Source organism: Eptesicus fuscus, chromosome 1 (genome assembly GCF_027574615.1).
Source record: "Eptesicus fuscus isolate TK198812 chromosome 1, DD_ASM_mEF_20220401, whole genome shotgun sequence".
Classification (NCBI taxonomy): Eukaryota; Metazoa; Chordata; class Mammalia; order Chiroptera; family Vespertilionidae; genus Eptesicus; species Eptesicus fuscus.
The window spans coordinates 118,488,733-118,501,836 of record NC_072473.1 but is presented as its reverse complement, the minus strand read 5'-3'; the positions used below and the strand labels follow the sequence as shown (position 1 = coordinate 118,501,836).

At 39.1% G+C, this 13,104-nt stretch overlaps 1 protein-coding gene across 3 annotated transcripts in view; it reads right to left on the bottom strand.

Moving 5' to 3' along the window:
- Positions 1–13,104, bottom strand: part of TENM1 (teneurin transmembrane protein 1) — a 665,414-nt gene that overhangs the window by 118,016 nt on the left and 534,294 nt on the right. For all 3 annotated transcript variants that reach the window (XM_028135671.2, XM_054717981.1, XM_054717985.1), the window contains exons 19-20: positions 11,274–11,417; positions 1,870–2,119 (exon numbers count right to left, since the gene is read on the bottom strand). In XM_028135671.2, the coding sequence (XP_027991472.2) occupies positions 1,870–2,119; positions 11,274–11,417 (394 nt within the window). The remainder of the gene's footprint in view (positions 1–1,869; positions 2,120–11,273; positions 11,418–13,104) is intronic.

Genomic DNA, 13,104 nt, shown 5'->3' with positions numbered 1-13,104 from the left:
AATCTCATCAATGAATGACAACTGCTCCACCTTAGGGAAATTTGCATTTAAATTACAATAAAAAGGACTAAATTTATCTGGATTTTCTTTATAGTAATATTTTTCTTTGCTTTTATAGGTAATCCTAGGATTCTTTTCTTTGAGAAGATGGCTATATAGGATTAGCTTTATAGGGTTCAGTATATAGGTTCAGCAAGACAAGATCTCTGTCTACCTGCAGTCCCTATCTGTATGACTGGAAACTTTCGGATGGTGAATGAATTGTTCAGTGTTCCCTTCATATTTGGCATCATGTAGACTGAACATCTCTAGGATTTTGAAAACAATCTAGAATGTTGTATAAATCATTTCCAAGTCCAGGCATACAACCATCCTAGCCTTCCTCATTGGCTTCCCAGTAAGTAGTTGCCTAAAGAGATATACTGCTGGAAATGACAAGTCCCTGTGACATCCTGAGGTACATGAACATTTGATTAGGGCAGGGTGGTATGAATTAGTCCTTCTCCAGACTCTATATATGTGTTTTATCTTTCTAAAATCTTAATTTTACAGTCCATTTTTTTTATTAGCCAAGGGATTTAACAGCTTTTTTCTCTATGACAGCGTTTGCAATTCTAATTAAGGAATGTATTAAACCTGGAGTGAATTAATGTGAAAAATAGATGGGGGCATGTGTCTAGAAGATTTTCCTTGCTAGGTGTGAAGGACTAACTCAGTCTGAGAAAAGGGAGGTAGATTCCAAAGCAAGCACAAGAATATGAGAAATATCGAGGAATGTCCAAATGTATTCAAATCTCCATATTCCTATGAACAGAAGTGTTGAATGAAAATGACCTAAGACTTTTCATGTGTCTTGACTAGCCTTGATGGTGTTCTGTACATTTAAGATGCTCCATCAGTATCTCTGATCAATGAGGTGATGCCCAAGGCAACAATTGCTAAATACACTAGTTTATAGGATCAAAATATATTATAGCATCAAAATCTTCCGGGACCTAGAGAAACTTTTAGCCTGAAGTTCTAAAGATGTATGGCAAAGATAAAGCTGCCACAAACAACTAGAAGGACGGCTCTACCAATTTAGCTATGGGAGAAGAAACAGGTCTGTCTATCCTGCTGGGATGGAGGTGGATGCTTTCCCTTTCTAGGACTCCAGAAGGCATATATTTGTGTCTTATAGCCCTGAAGGGATAAAACAAAGCTGATTAAACCATGGTTTACATGGTTCAGGACATTTACTACTAAAAGGTATGAATTCCTTTCAAGGTGTTTTGACTTTGTACTCTCAAGAAAATTCCTAGAACAGTATAAGAAAGTCTCAAGATGAATACTTTAATCATTTTTCTCCCAATTGGGATAGAGTTTTTAAGGGTAAAAAACTCATTCTTCCTTTTTTATCATGCCATGTAAACACAGACTTCCATTTTCTTTTATATAAAGTGACCACTTCAAAAGATTGGACCTGAAGAGCTTAGAAAGGTTAGCTTTTTGAATCTGGCAATACCTCTATGTGCTAGAGCAGAATAGATATTTCTGATCAGTCTTTGTAGTGGCCAGAAGGGGTTGAGTGACTTACCTGAGCACTTGGAAGTATTGAGATACATGTCAGTGATGGCAGTGCACACAGGGAAAGCCACACATACAGGGATGTCAACACTTCCTGTTTCTCCAAAGTAGTGCTCAAAGTTTTCTTCAGGTCGGAGGAGTAGGCATGCTGACCTATGTCCTGCATCCCTAATTTCTGCATCTTAGTTCAGGGCTACAGTATGGGCAACTGTATATCCTGCTCCTGGCAATGCCTTGTCTCTTCACGTTATCTCATTCTTGCTTTTCCTTATCCACTAAGCATAGAGATTAGAAGAGACTTACCTTAATTCCAAAATACCAACAGAATTTCCTGAGGGAAATATTCGCCTTACAAAATTGAAGTCTCCAACATACACACTACCATCAGGGCCAGAAGCTAAGGCAACAGGTGCAAAGAGTTTGTTGTTGTGAGCTGGGCCATTGCAGTTGGTGCAGGCTACACTCCGTTGGTGTCCATTACCCATTATAGTTGATATGACTGGGGGCTGCTGGGAAATAAACATATTTTCTCCATTCCCTTTATGTATGATTCCTAGATCCAAGGAAAAAAAAAAAGAGAATAAAACAAAAACAATTACCACACAATATTCTCAGCAACATTTTAATTTTTCTCTCATTGTTCAAAGGAAGAAGGAGCTTTGGCATTGGTATAAAAGAATTTGAGAGTGCAACATACTACTCTTGGTTTTGTTGAACTGCAGAGCCACCATAAATAGTACCACAATGTTTTGCCTCAGTTTGCCCATCTGTGAAATGGGTTAATACATCCAGTCCCTTTAATGCTGATGCTAAATGCCTCAATAAAGAATTTGATGACCAACTTGTAATGATGTCTTGATCACCGGGGGCTCTGTGAATCACCTGTGGCTTAGTTTTCATCTCTGACTGACTTTCTCCTGATGTTGGGCACACAAATGCTTGACTTAAAATTACCCTCACTATGCAACTGGTTCCTTAAAAGGGAGTATCAGTCAATTTTAATATTAACCTTACCAAAACACAATCAGGAAAGTAATCTACTTCCGTGAAAAGAAATCATATCGCTAGAATGCACTTCAAAGATATAAGAAAGGGACTTAAATTTTCCACTCTTTTGGACCGTATCTTACTATCATCAGTGCAGGAAATAGAGATACTGACTTATGAAAATGCTGGAAAATCCTGTACAATCATTCTTTTTGGGCAATCTCTTCCATTCTCACAGCTTTAACTCCCATCTCTACATGCCAAAATTTTCTCCTGTCCAGAGTCTCACCTGACGTGCAAATACCTACTATATCTTTTTTATTTGGATCCCCTAAGACCGTGGTCGGCAAACTGCAGCTCGCAAGCCACATGTGGCTCTTTGGCCCCTTGAGTGTGGCTCTTCTACAAAATACCACGGCCTGGGCGAGTCTATTTTGAAGAAGTGGCGTTAGAAGAAGTTTAAGTTTAAAAAATTTGGCTCTCAAAAGAAATTTCAATCGTTGTACTGTTGATATTTGGCTCTGTTGACTAATGAGTTTGCCGACCACTGCCGTAAGATACCTCAAACTCAACAAGTTTAAAACAGACTTTATCATTTTTTTTTCAATATATTTTATTGATTTTTTACAGAGAGGAAGGGAGAGGGATAGAGAGCTAGAAACATCGAAGAGAGAGAAACATCGACCAGCTGCCTCCTGCACACCCCCTACCAGGGATGTGCCCGCAACCAATGTACATGCCCTTGACCGGAATCGAACCTGGGACCTTTCAGTCCACAGGCCGATGCTCTATCCACTGAGCCAAACCGGTTTCGGCCAGACTTTATCATTTTTGTACCCCTTACCAAACCCTGCTTTTCCTCCTTTGCTCCCCAATCATCTTATAAGTGGTACCACATGTGTGTATTCACCTAAGTTGGTAATGTGGGCATCACTGTGGTCTTGTTTTCCTCATTTTATAAACTTAATTATTAACTCTACCCCCACCCCGTTGGGTCTGTCTCTTAAAATATGTTGAACCAGTTTTGTATTCTCCATTCATACCACTATGCTTTAGTTCAGTTTTTCTTAGTTTCTTGGTTTCCTGTTCTTCAGGTATACCTATCTCCAAACCATCATCCACACCTTTCTTTTTAAAAAAAATATATTTATACTAGAGGACCGGTGCACAAAATTTGTGCACGGGGGTGGTGGGGTGGGGTGTGTCCCTCAGCCCAGCTTGCACCCTCTCCAATCTGGGACCCCTCGAGGTATGTCTGATGGCCCATTTAGGCCCGATACCACCGGACATCCCTCTGACAATCCAGGAATGCTGGCTCCCAACTGCTCGCCTGCCTGCCTTCCTGATTGCCCCTAACCGCTTCTGCCTGCCAGCCTGATCACCCCCTAACCACTCCCATGCCAGCCTGATTGATGTCTAACTGCTCCCCTGCCAGCCTGTTTGCCCCCAACTTCCCTCCTCTGCCGGCCTGGTCACCCCTAACTGCCCTCCTCTGCAGGGTTGATCGCCTCCAACTGCCCTCCCTTGCAGGCCTGATCCCTCTCAACTGCCTTCCCTTGCAGGCCTGGTGCCTCCCAACTGCCCTCCCCTGCTGGCCATCTTGTGGTGGCCATCTTGTGTCCACATGGGGGCAGGATCTTTGACCACATAGGGGAAGCTATCTTGATCTTATGTGTTGGAGTGATGGTCAATCTGCATATTACTCTTTTATTAGATAGGATAGAGGCCTGGTGCACGGGTGGGGACCAGCTGGTTTGCCCTGAAGGGTGTCCTGGATCAGGGTGGGGTTCCCTTGGGGCGTGGAGAGGCCTGGGCAAAGGGCCTGTGGTGGTTTGCAGGCCAGCCATGCCCCTAGGGACCCAAGCAGAGGCCCTGGTATCTGGAATTTATTTACCTTCTACAATTGAAACTTTGTAGCCTGGAGCAGAGCCAAGCCTCCTGCTCGATCCGTGGCTGCTGCCATTTCTGTTTGGATTTGTTTACCTTCTATAATTGAAACTTTGTATCCTTGAGTGGAGGCCTGGGCCTGCCAGAGTGTGTGGAAAGCTTGGCTTCCTCTTTTGCCAGGGAAACACAAGCCTCCCTTCTGTTAGCCATCTTGGTTGGGGTTAATTTGCATACTCGCCCAGATGGGCTGGTGGGCGTGGCTTGGCTGGTGGGGGTGGCTTATGTAGCGGAGTGATGGTTAATTTGCATATTACTCTTTTATTAGACAGGATTGATTTTTTACAGAGAGGAAGGGAGAGGGATAGAGAGCTAGAAACATCGATGAGAGAGAAACATCGATCAGCCGCCTCCTGCACACCCCCTACTGGATATGTGCCCACAACCAAGGTACATGCCTTTGACCGGAATCGAACCTGGGACCCTTCAGTATGCAGGCCAATGCTCTATCCACTGAGCCAAAGTGGTTAGGTCATCCACACCTTTCAATAGCTCCATATCCTCTATGAATAAAGAACACCTTCCTTATTATTAAGGCATGCAAAGTCCTCCATAATTTATTTGGTGTTTGCCTACTTCTTCACTCTCTCCTTTCATTGTCCTGTCATTCGTATGCTGAGTTTTAGCTATAGTGGGACTATTTATAATCACTCTCACATAGTCCCATTCCTCTCTGCTTTTGTACATGCTGTTCCCTCTGTTGAGTGCCCTCCTTATCTTGTCTGCTTGGGGAACTCTTACCTATCCTTTAGAGCTCAGCTCAGTTCTTCCCCAATGTTCTGTCCAGGCAGAATTAGTTGTTCCCTTCTCTGTGTGCCAACTGTTTTGCATAGCTCTATCATTACATCTATCACACTATTGGATGCATTTTTCATTACTTCTCTGTCTTCCCTGTTAGAACATGAGCTCCTTGAAGGCAGACACTCTGTCTTACTTCTTTCTTCATTTTATGTGTCAATCCATGTGGCCCAGTCATTATAAGTCAGTGGTTCTCAACCTTTCTAATGCCGTGACTCTTTAATACAGTTCCTCATGTTGTGGTGACCCCCAACCATAAAATTATTTTTGTTGCTACTTCATAACTGTAATTTTGCTACTGTTATGAATCATAATGTAAATATTTGTGCTTTCTGATGGTCTTAGGTGAACCACTGCTGTAGAGCCTAAGACCATCAGAAAACACAGATATTTACATTACAATTCATAACAGTAGCAAAATTACAGTTATGAAGTAGCAATGAAAATAATTTTATGGTTGGGGGTCACCACAACATGAGGAACTGTATTAAAGGGTCGTGGCATTAGAAAGGTTGAGAACCACTGTTATGAGTGCTCAGTAAATGTTCAAAAGAGGCTTTGAGTCTCTTGTAATTTCCCTATCCAAATCCCAGTGATTTTGCAAACTGCTAAGCCTAGGCAGATAATCCAAGGAACAGGTACTACTGTGCTAAATAAATAGCTAAATTCTGCTCAGAATAAGCCAGGGCAGGTAAAGTATCCACATTGTGAGAGGCATACCAATGTGTCAGACTGAAGTAACTGACAGCAAATGAATGAATGCAGTTATCTTATACAGTCTTATTTTTTCTCCCATGACCCCTGCTATCTATCTCCTCGGATTGCCTGTTATTCTTCCTAAACATTTTCTAAAATGCCTTCCTCAGTTTACTTCCAATATTTGGTCCCATAGTCCTACAATGGAAATTATTGATCACTCTGAAATAGGAACATTGTTGGCAAAAACAAATAAAAGGGTAAAACATGCATAACACCACGGCACTAAATATGTACCTGGAAGGGGCCTTCCAGAAAACAGAAATCCCATACATCATATAGACTTGTGATTTCATAGCTAAGTATTTTTACTTTCCCTCCCAAAGTGATTCCTGGCTACTTGTTTCAACATATGATCTGCAGGAGCAGCTATGAGTTTATGCCCCCCAAAATTGGTCTTTTATTTTAGAACTATTAAATATCTTAAAGATCATTACTTTATTAATTTTATTAATAACTTAGTTAGGCAGTAAAATTGTTCTTAAGATTTAGAATAGTTAATTAAGTAAGATTAATAGGACTGAACTCATTTCCACAAAACACTTAATTGCAGTATGATCAATACTGTAATTTAAATGAATTGGGAGGAAGTAAATGAGAACTGGAATGACAGTTGTACATCAGTGAAAAGAAATCTCCTGATGATCACTAACTGAATATCCTACCAATGAGGCTATGATATGCGCTCTAATAAATGAAGAAACCAACTGTTTAGCATGTCAGTATTTCAGCCATGCACTATAGGGTATATCATTCAAAAATATTTCCAATTATTGTCTTGGAAATATCAGATTTGCTATTAACATCTATTCTCCCAGGTAGATCTCTTTTTTTTTATATCAATGTAACGGTATAGTTAACAATTACCTTCAAAATGACATGTTATTACCAGGCTCCTGGCAATTTAAAAACGAAAGATGGCTATTTTAAACCATTCTTCAAAGCCTGCAATTCTAAACCTCCCCTTTTCTATTAGAAAGCCCAGCACTCCATCAAAGAAGAAGAATGATTAAAGGAAATAAAGCATAAGGCAATGTACTTTCTGATTACATCTCAACAATTGATGTCTTGCTTTCATGCAAGGTACTAAAGTGCCCGTGTACTGAAATTACCATTCCTGTTTAAAGCTGAAGCAATCAAAACAAAAATGGGCAAACCCCTTTTGTATTGCCCTGGAAGAATAGATCATTTTGAAGGGTGTTTTTGTTGTTTCAAGAATCTGTTTAACCTTCCATTACATAGAACCAGGGCATACCATCTAGCAACAATGATTTAACACCAATTCTTCTGCAAAAGGTTGCTTTGAAAATATTTTGTGTATGTTCCTGGAAATCTTGATCAATTATGGCTGCCCCCTTCTAGCTTATTCTGCTATACATGCTCATTTTAAAAACAGAATCAAATGAACCTCTGATATCACGCATTATTTACTGGAAGTCCAACTCCCTGCTAAGGATTGAGCGTGTTGTTTACAGTCAACTAAGAAATCCCACTGGGTGGATCCAATTGCATTTTCTCTCCTAAGTTTCTCTTTTCTCTGCCTCCAAAGCCAAATCTGTTGTATAATAAGTTAAGCATACTTTTAAACACACTACTCATAGCCTCCTGCCACTTTGCTAAGAACTTCTTTTGAAGCTTATAAATAAGTTTGAAATAAAAATTCCCTCTGGAAGCCAGTGGGTGGTGCTTTACGCTGATTTCAAAGAAGAAACCATTTTTCAGACTTATGAACAACAAGGGACACAATACATATTTCTCTTAGGACTTGACTGAGAGGATATAAACACAAACTGGGAGATATGCCAGTGTGATCAATGGACATTTACTTCCCATCCCAGTAAAACCATTTGTTGATACACCGCTGGCCTATCTTGGAGGCCAAGTTAAAGGAAATCCTTCATCCATTTCAGACAGATGACAAGACTCAATTAGTCCCCTGGATTATTCTTTGGAATAATTTTAACACTCAACTGCAGGAAACACTAGGGGATCCATTTGATATGAAGATCTACTATAACAAATAGCTCACTCTGCAATAAATGAATTCAAATATTCTGACTTATAATGATTGTATATTAGAAAGGTTGAGAACCACTGACTTATAATGACTGACTTAAAATAAGACTGTATAAGATAATTGCATTCATTCATTTGCTATACACATTTTTTCACACAATTTTAAACAACTGATTTATCTTAAAAGGAATCTCTGTAATCATGGAGAAGATGTATTGTGAAGGAATACTATTTATAAACACAAGTTCTTGATGTTTCTTTATTTCAGTGAAAGTAGGAACCATCTCTCTCTATATATATGTATCAGGTATAATATTTGGAAATAATTCTCCACAACCAATGGTTAATTGTCAGGTAAATATAATTGCTGCAACAGAAATGACAAATGGTCTGAAAACACTGCCTACTAGAAACTGCCCACTGCATAATGATTGTAGAGCCAAAAAAAAAAAAAAAAACTGGAGAACTAAATGGCAGCAGACATCCAATCTAATTACAGGTATCTTTTTAACCAGTGAGAGAAAACTGGGGGAAGATAGATTCTTGTTTCTAATCTGCTATCTGTCTCAGTTCAAAAAAGCAGGGTGCCTAAAGAGTTAGGCTTTTTCCAGAAAGAAGTGGAGTGGGGGAATTTGAAGAGAAGATGCTCTTGCCTTAATCAGCCAGAAAAGACTGTCTGACCTGAGGGGGAAAGAGCATTGCTTTCTAAATTGGTCTTCCCAAAGCTGCTCCCTCACACTTATCATTCCTGCTTCTAAAACTGCCATTGTGGGTGGGATTTAGACTTCAAAAATGTCCCAAGAGAGGTGTTCCAGTCCAAGGTCAGGCTGAAAGGCAATGGCAGAGCTGGCTTCAGATATGTTCTTGGCAAGTGTGACCAGCTTCTGGTTAGAAATACAATGTGCCTACAAATGAGATGATAAAATGAACAAATGTTCCTTTAATAAAAACTATCCAAAGTAAGGTTGTTTTTTTTTCAGAATAGAATTCTCAGAAAAAGACAGAAAACAGATTTAGTGGGGTTGGGTGAGCACAAGTTTTTTTGGGGGGTGATAAAAATATTCTGAAACTGTTGTGAAGATTGCACAACTGTACGATTTACTAAAAGTCAGTGAAATGTACACCTAAAATGGGTGAAATTTATGGTGTATAAATTATACTTCAATAAAGCTTTTAAAAAGAGTTTCAGAAATAAATTGGTACCTTTACCTAAAAATTAATTATTGGAAAATAAGAGGTGTAGAAAATACAATTGTGGAAATGGGAGGAGGGGCCCAAAGCCAACTTTCTGAATGGCTCCCCTCTGTTATGAATTTTTAAACCTGTGTGAAGCAAATGGTAAGAGGATATAGGACTGGGAGCACACAGCTGGGGGCTGGCTCGATTGAGGTCATTTCTCATTTTATATTTAATGTCAATGACAGGCATTTGAAAGAGACAAGCCATACAAGCCAATAAAAGTGAGTGGAAAAGAAACGGCTGCTTAAAATGTCAAACTTTTTCAAATCAAAACAAAAAAAATCTAATAATTTAGTAAGTGGCATCTGCCCTTTCGTTTTTGTACTTTTAAAACTGTGATTCTCTTTTTGACAATGGAAAATAAGTTGACATTTTATATCTGTGACTAAATCTATGCTCTTAAAAAATAAACAACTTGAAATAGAATTTAGAGTCTTCCTTGAAAGTAGGGGAGGAGGTATAACAGGGGCATACAGCAATGGAATAATTCACCTTCAGGATCCCACATTGGGAATATGGGAGGTGATCTCATTCTATGGTTGAAGCGAAACTTGTTAGCTTTGCCAACCAAAATTTCCCAGCCTATGTGGCTGTTTGGCTTGGCTGATCCAACTATGGTACAAATGAAGTAAGATCATAGATTTGATTATTAAATGGATCTCTTAGCTCATGACCTTAAAAGATAACTAGACATTAGCCAGCTGGTCCACAAAGGTAAGATAGATACAAGGATGGCCAAATGCAAGAATGTAGCTGCCTCAATATATTCACACCCCCAATCCTGGACAAATAACCCAAAGTACATGTTCCACTGAAGGCTGCTAAGAATCTGCCTCTTTAGATGAAAAAGAATGTGATTTCAGTGAAAACTTACCAGTTGATGCTCAAATGAAAGCTAGATGGAAATATCAATGACTGGTTTCCCAGCAGGATGCAAAAGGAGATGGAGGAACTATGATGAAGCATTTATGACCAGGGTAGCAAAATCAGTTTGTGTGAGAGACACATGGGTGAAAGAGCCACCTGTGGTCCCTTCTCCTGATTTATCTAACATTTATATTACAAACTAGGACAAAGTGACAGTAGAAAATGTGGTTCAAAGAAGGAAAACACTGAAAATAAGAATGTCTTGTTCTCATTGCTCTTTCCTCTTTTCTTAAGTCCAGGACTTAGGAGCCTTAAAACTAAGAGAAGCCCAGTAGAGCACTCTTCCCCTCCTATCTCTTCTCTTCTTTTGTCCATCACTGTCCCTTTACTCCTAGCTTCTTATTGGACATACTGATATTTATGTGGATAAACAGCTACCATGTAGGAGAAAGAGCACATGGTTCTAATCACTTACTGACTGCAATGTTGGGGAAGGTCACATGACTAAGTCTCAGACTCTTGATCTTTCAAATAAGGTTAATGCCATTTTGCAGGGTTGCTGTGTTTAAAATGGGACAAAGTTCACTAAACCCTTTGAAACTGTATTACATAGATGATTATTTAATTCTTGGGTGTATATTTTGCTTCACATTTAAACATCTCTAAAATAAGTATTTATCTAACAATGTATATCATAGTTTAATCAGCAGCATTCTCCATAAAATAATGGTGTACTTATAACTAAAGGTGTCTTAGACTGTATGAAATATGCCGATTATTATTCTACTTTTAAAAAGTATGTTACAATGTCAGATAAACTTGTTAATCACTTAGAGCAATAATGATAGTACAACCCAGTTTCATATAACTTTGTGATGAAGCGGTCTCACTATACTAGCACTAATTGGAAATCAGATTATTATATTTGAAAGGAAATAAACTAACGTGGTCTTCTCTAGGTTGTGAACCTATAGGCAATTTTTTCCTTGTAATTTTCAAATTTTCTGCAATGAATAATGTATTACACACACACACACACACACACATATGTATATAGCATTAGGAAAAGAATATTAAGTAATATTTTAAAAGCTGCTTACCACTTTGAGGATTGAAAATATGATGTTTATTTAATGACCAGCCTCCTAGGTTAGAAGCATCCATCTCAAAACCTTGTAAGATGACTGTCCTTTTCTCCCAGAGAATAAAGTCAGGGCAGGTTTCATATTCATATCCCACAGATACTGCAAACAAAGAGTTAGTAACACATTAGAAAAAATTCAAAAATTTGTTTCATTTTTACCCTGTTGATAATTCTGTGGATATTGCATTTGCTACTGAATTCTGACTTGGGTTGAAATTTGACTGCAAATGCCGTTCAACTAGCACAGTACAAAACAGTGCCTAGCATAGCACTGGGCATCCAAAAGTGATCAGTCAGTGCATATTGGATAAATGGATGAATGAGTGAATGAGTGCTGTCATTAGGCATCTACCATATGTTTATAGACATTAAGCTTTAGTATGGGATTTTGGGTTGGAAGCTGTGTTGTAAAAGTGGAGAAATAAGCTTTCTTAAGACTTAAGCTGTGGTGACATGATTTATTTCTTTACCTTTGTAGAGGAAGTGCTGGTTTCTTCTCTCTCTAGACTGCAAAATGCACTTATGAAGCTGGCTGTGAGGTACTGGGACCCTTATACAACAAGTGACAACATGAGACTAATAAAAATTAATTTTCCCAATTTATATTTTCTCTTGCACTAACTGGCCTTTAGTTTGTTGAGAGTCTGAGTTTGCTTAGAGCAGTGATGGCGAACCTATGACACGCGTGTCAGCACTGACACGCGTAGCCATTTCTGATGACACGCGACCGCATGCCGAGGATGAAACATTTGCTGCTCCTGAGGATGAAACATTTGCGACTAGAGTCTTGGAGTTAGTTTTTTCCTCAAAGTGACACACTACCCGAGTTATGCTCAGCTTTTTGGCAAAGTTTGACACACCAAGCTCAAAAGGTTGCCCATCACTGGCTTAGAGTGTTGCAAGTGTTTCCAATGTAAATTCCACATTGCGCACATTATATTTTGGTTTCTGTATATAGCTAACCAATGGGACATCACCTAACATTTGGCTTCAAGTCTTATGAAGCACAGATGTTGTGCATTAAGCTTGAAACCATGGTATGCCACTAAAATGGGATGTGGTAGCTTGGGTGATAGCTCAAGTACACCAAGTCCCAGCCATTGTCTCAGTTGGTAAACATGCTTACCTGTTGGAACCCCAAATTTCTGATTCTTGAATTTAAAATGTTTTTTGTTCTCATAATGTTAAAAAATGGAGACTATTGGCTCATTGCACTGCATACTCCAAACTTCTTTTCCCCTTTCTGGCAGCTTAAAATATCCCTAGCTGGTTGTGTGCCATTGCTTTTGAGTACCTGCTTCTACGTGACTCATTAGATGCTCTGGGAAAACTCATTCCTTCTTTTGTCATTTGGTTATGGAAACTGGTGATAAAAATGTGTGCTTAAACAATGCCAGCACAGTAGGTCCACAGATGAAAAATTAAAGTGAGACAGTTTTGGTTTTTGGCATTAGATGAAGAGAAAGATGGAATTTTTATTCAAACTGATGTATGTGTGCATGTGCATGTGCAAGTGTGAGTACATGCACAGATAAGCCAAAAAGTCCTTTTGATTTTAAATACAGAACTCTCTAACTTTGTGGATCATTTGTGGCCAATTTTAAATCAGACTGGCTTATCTTTGTCCCAGGCTTCATCAAAGCTTCAATATGGATCAAGACCATCTTCATGGGTGTGTGACCTCTGCAGTCTCACAGGGGCCCATGCTCAGAAGGGCCCCACACTTGCTTAAATGCTCTGCTGTCACTGTCTTAAAATCCTTAATACTTTTAAAAAATATTTTTATT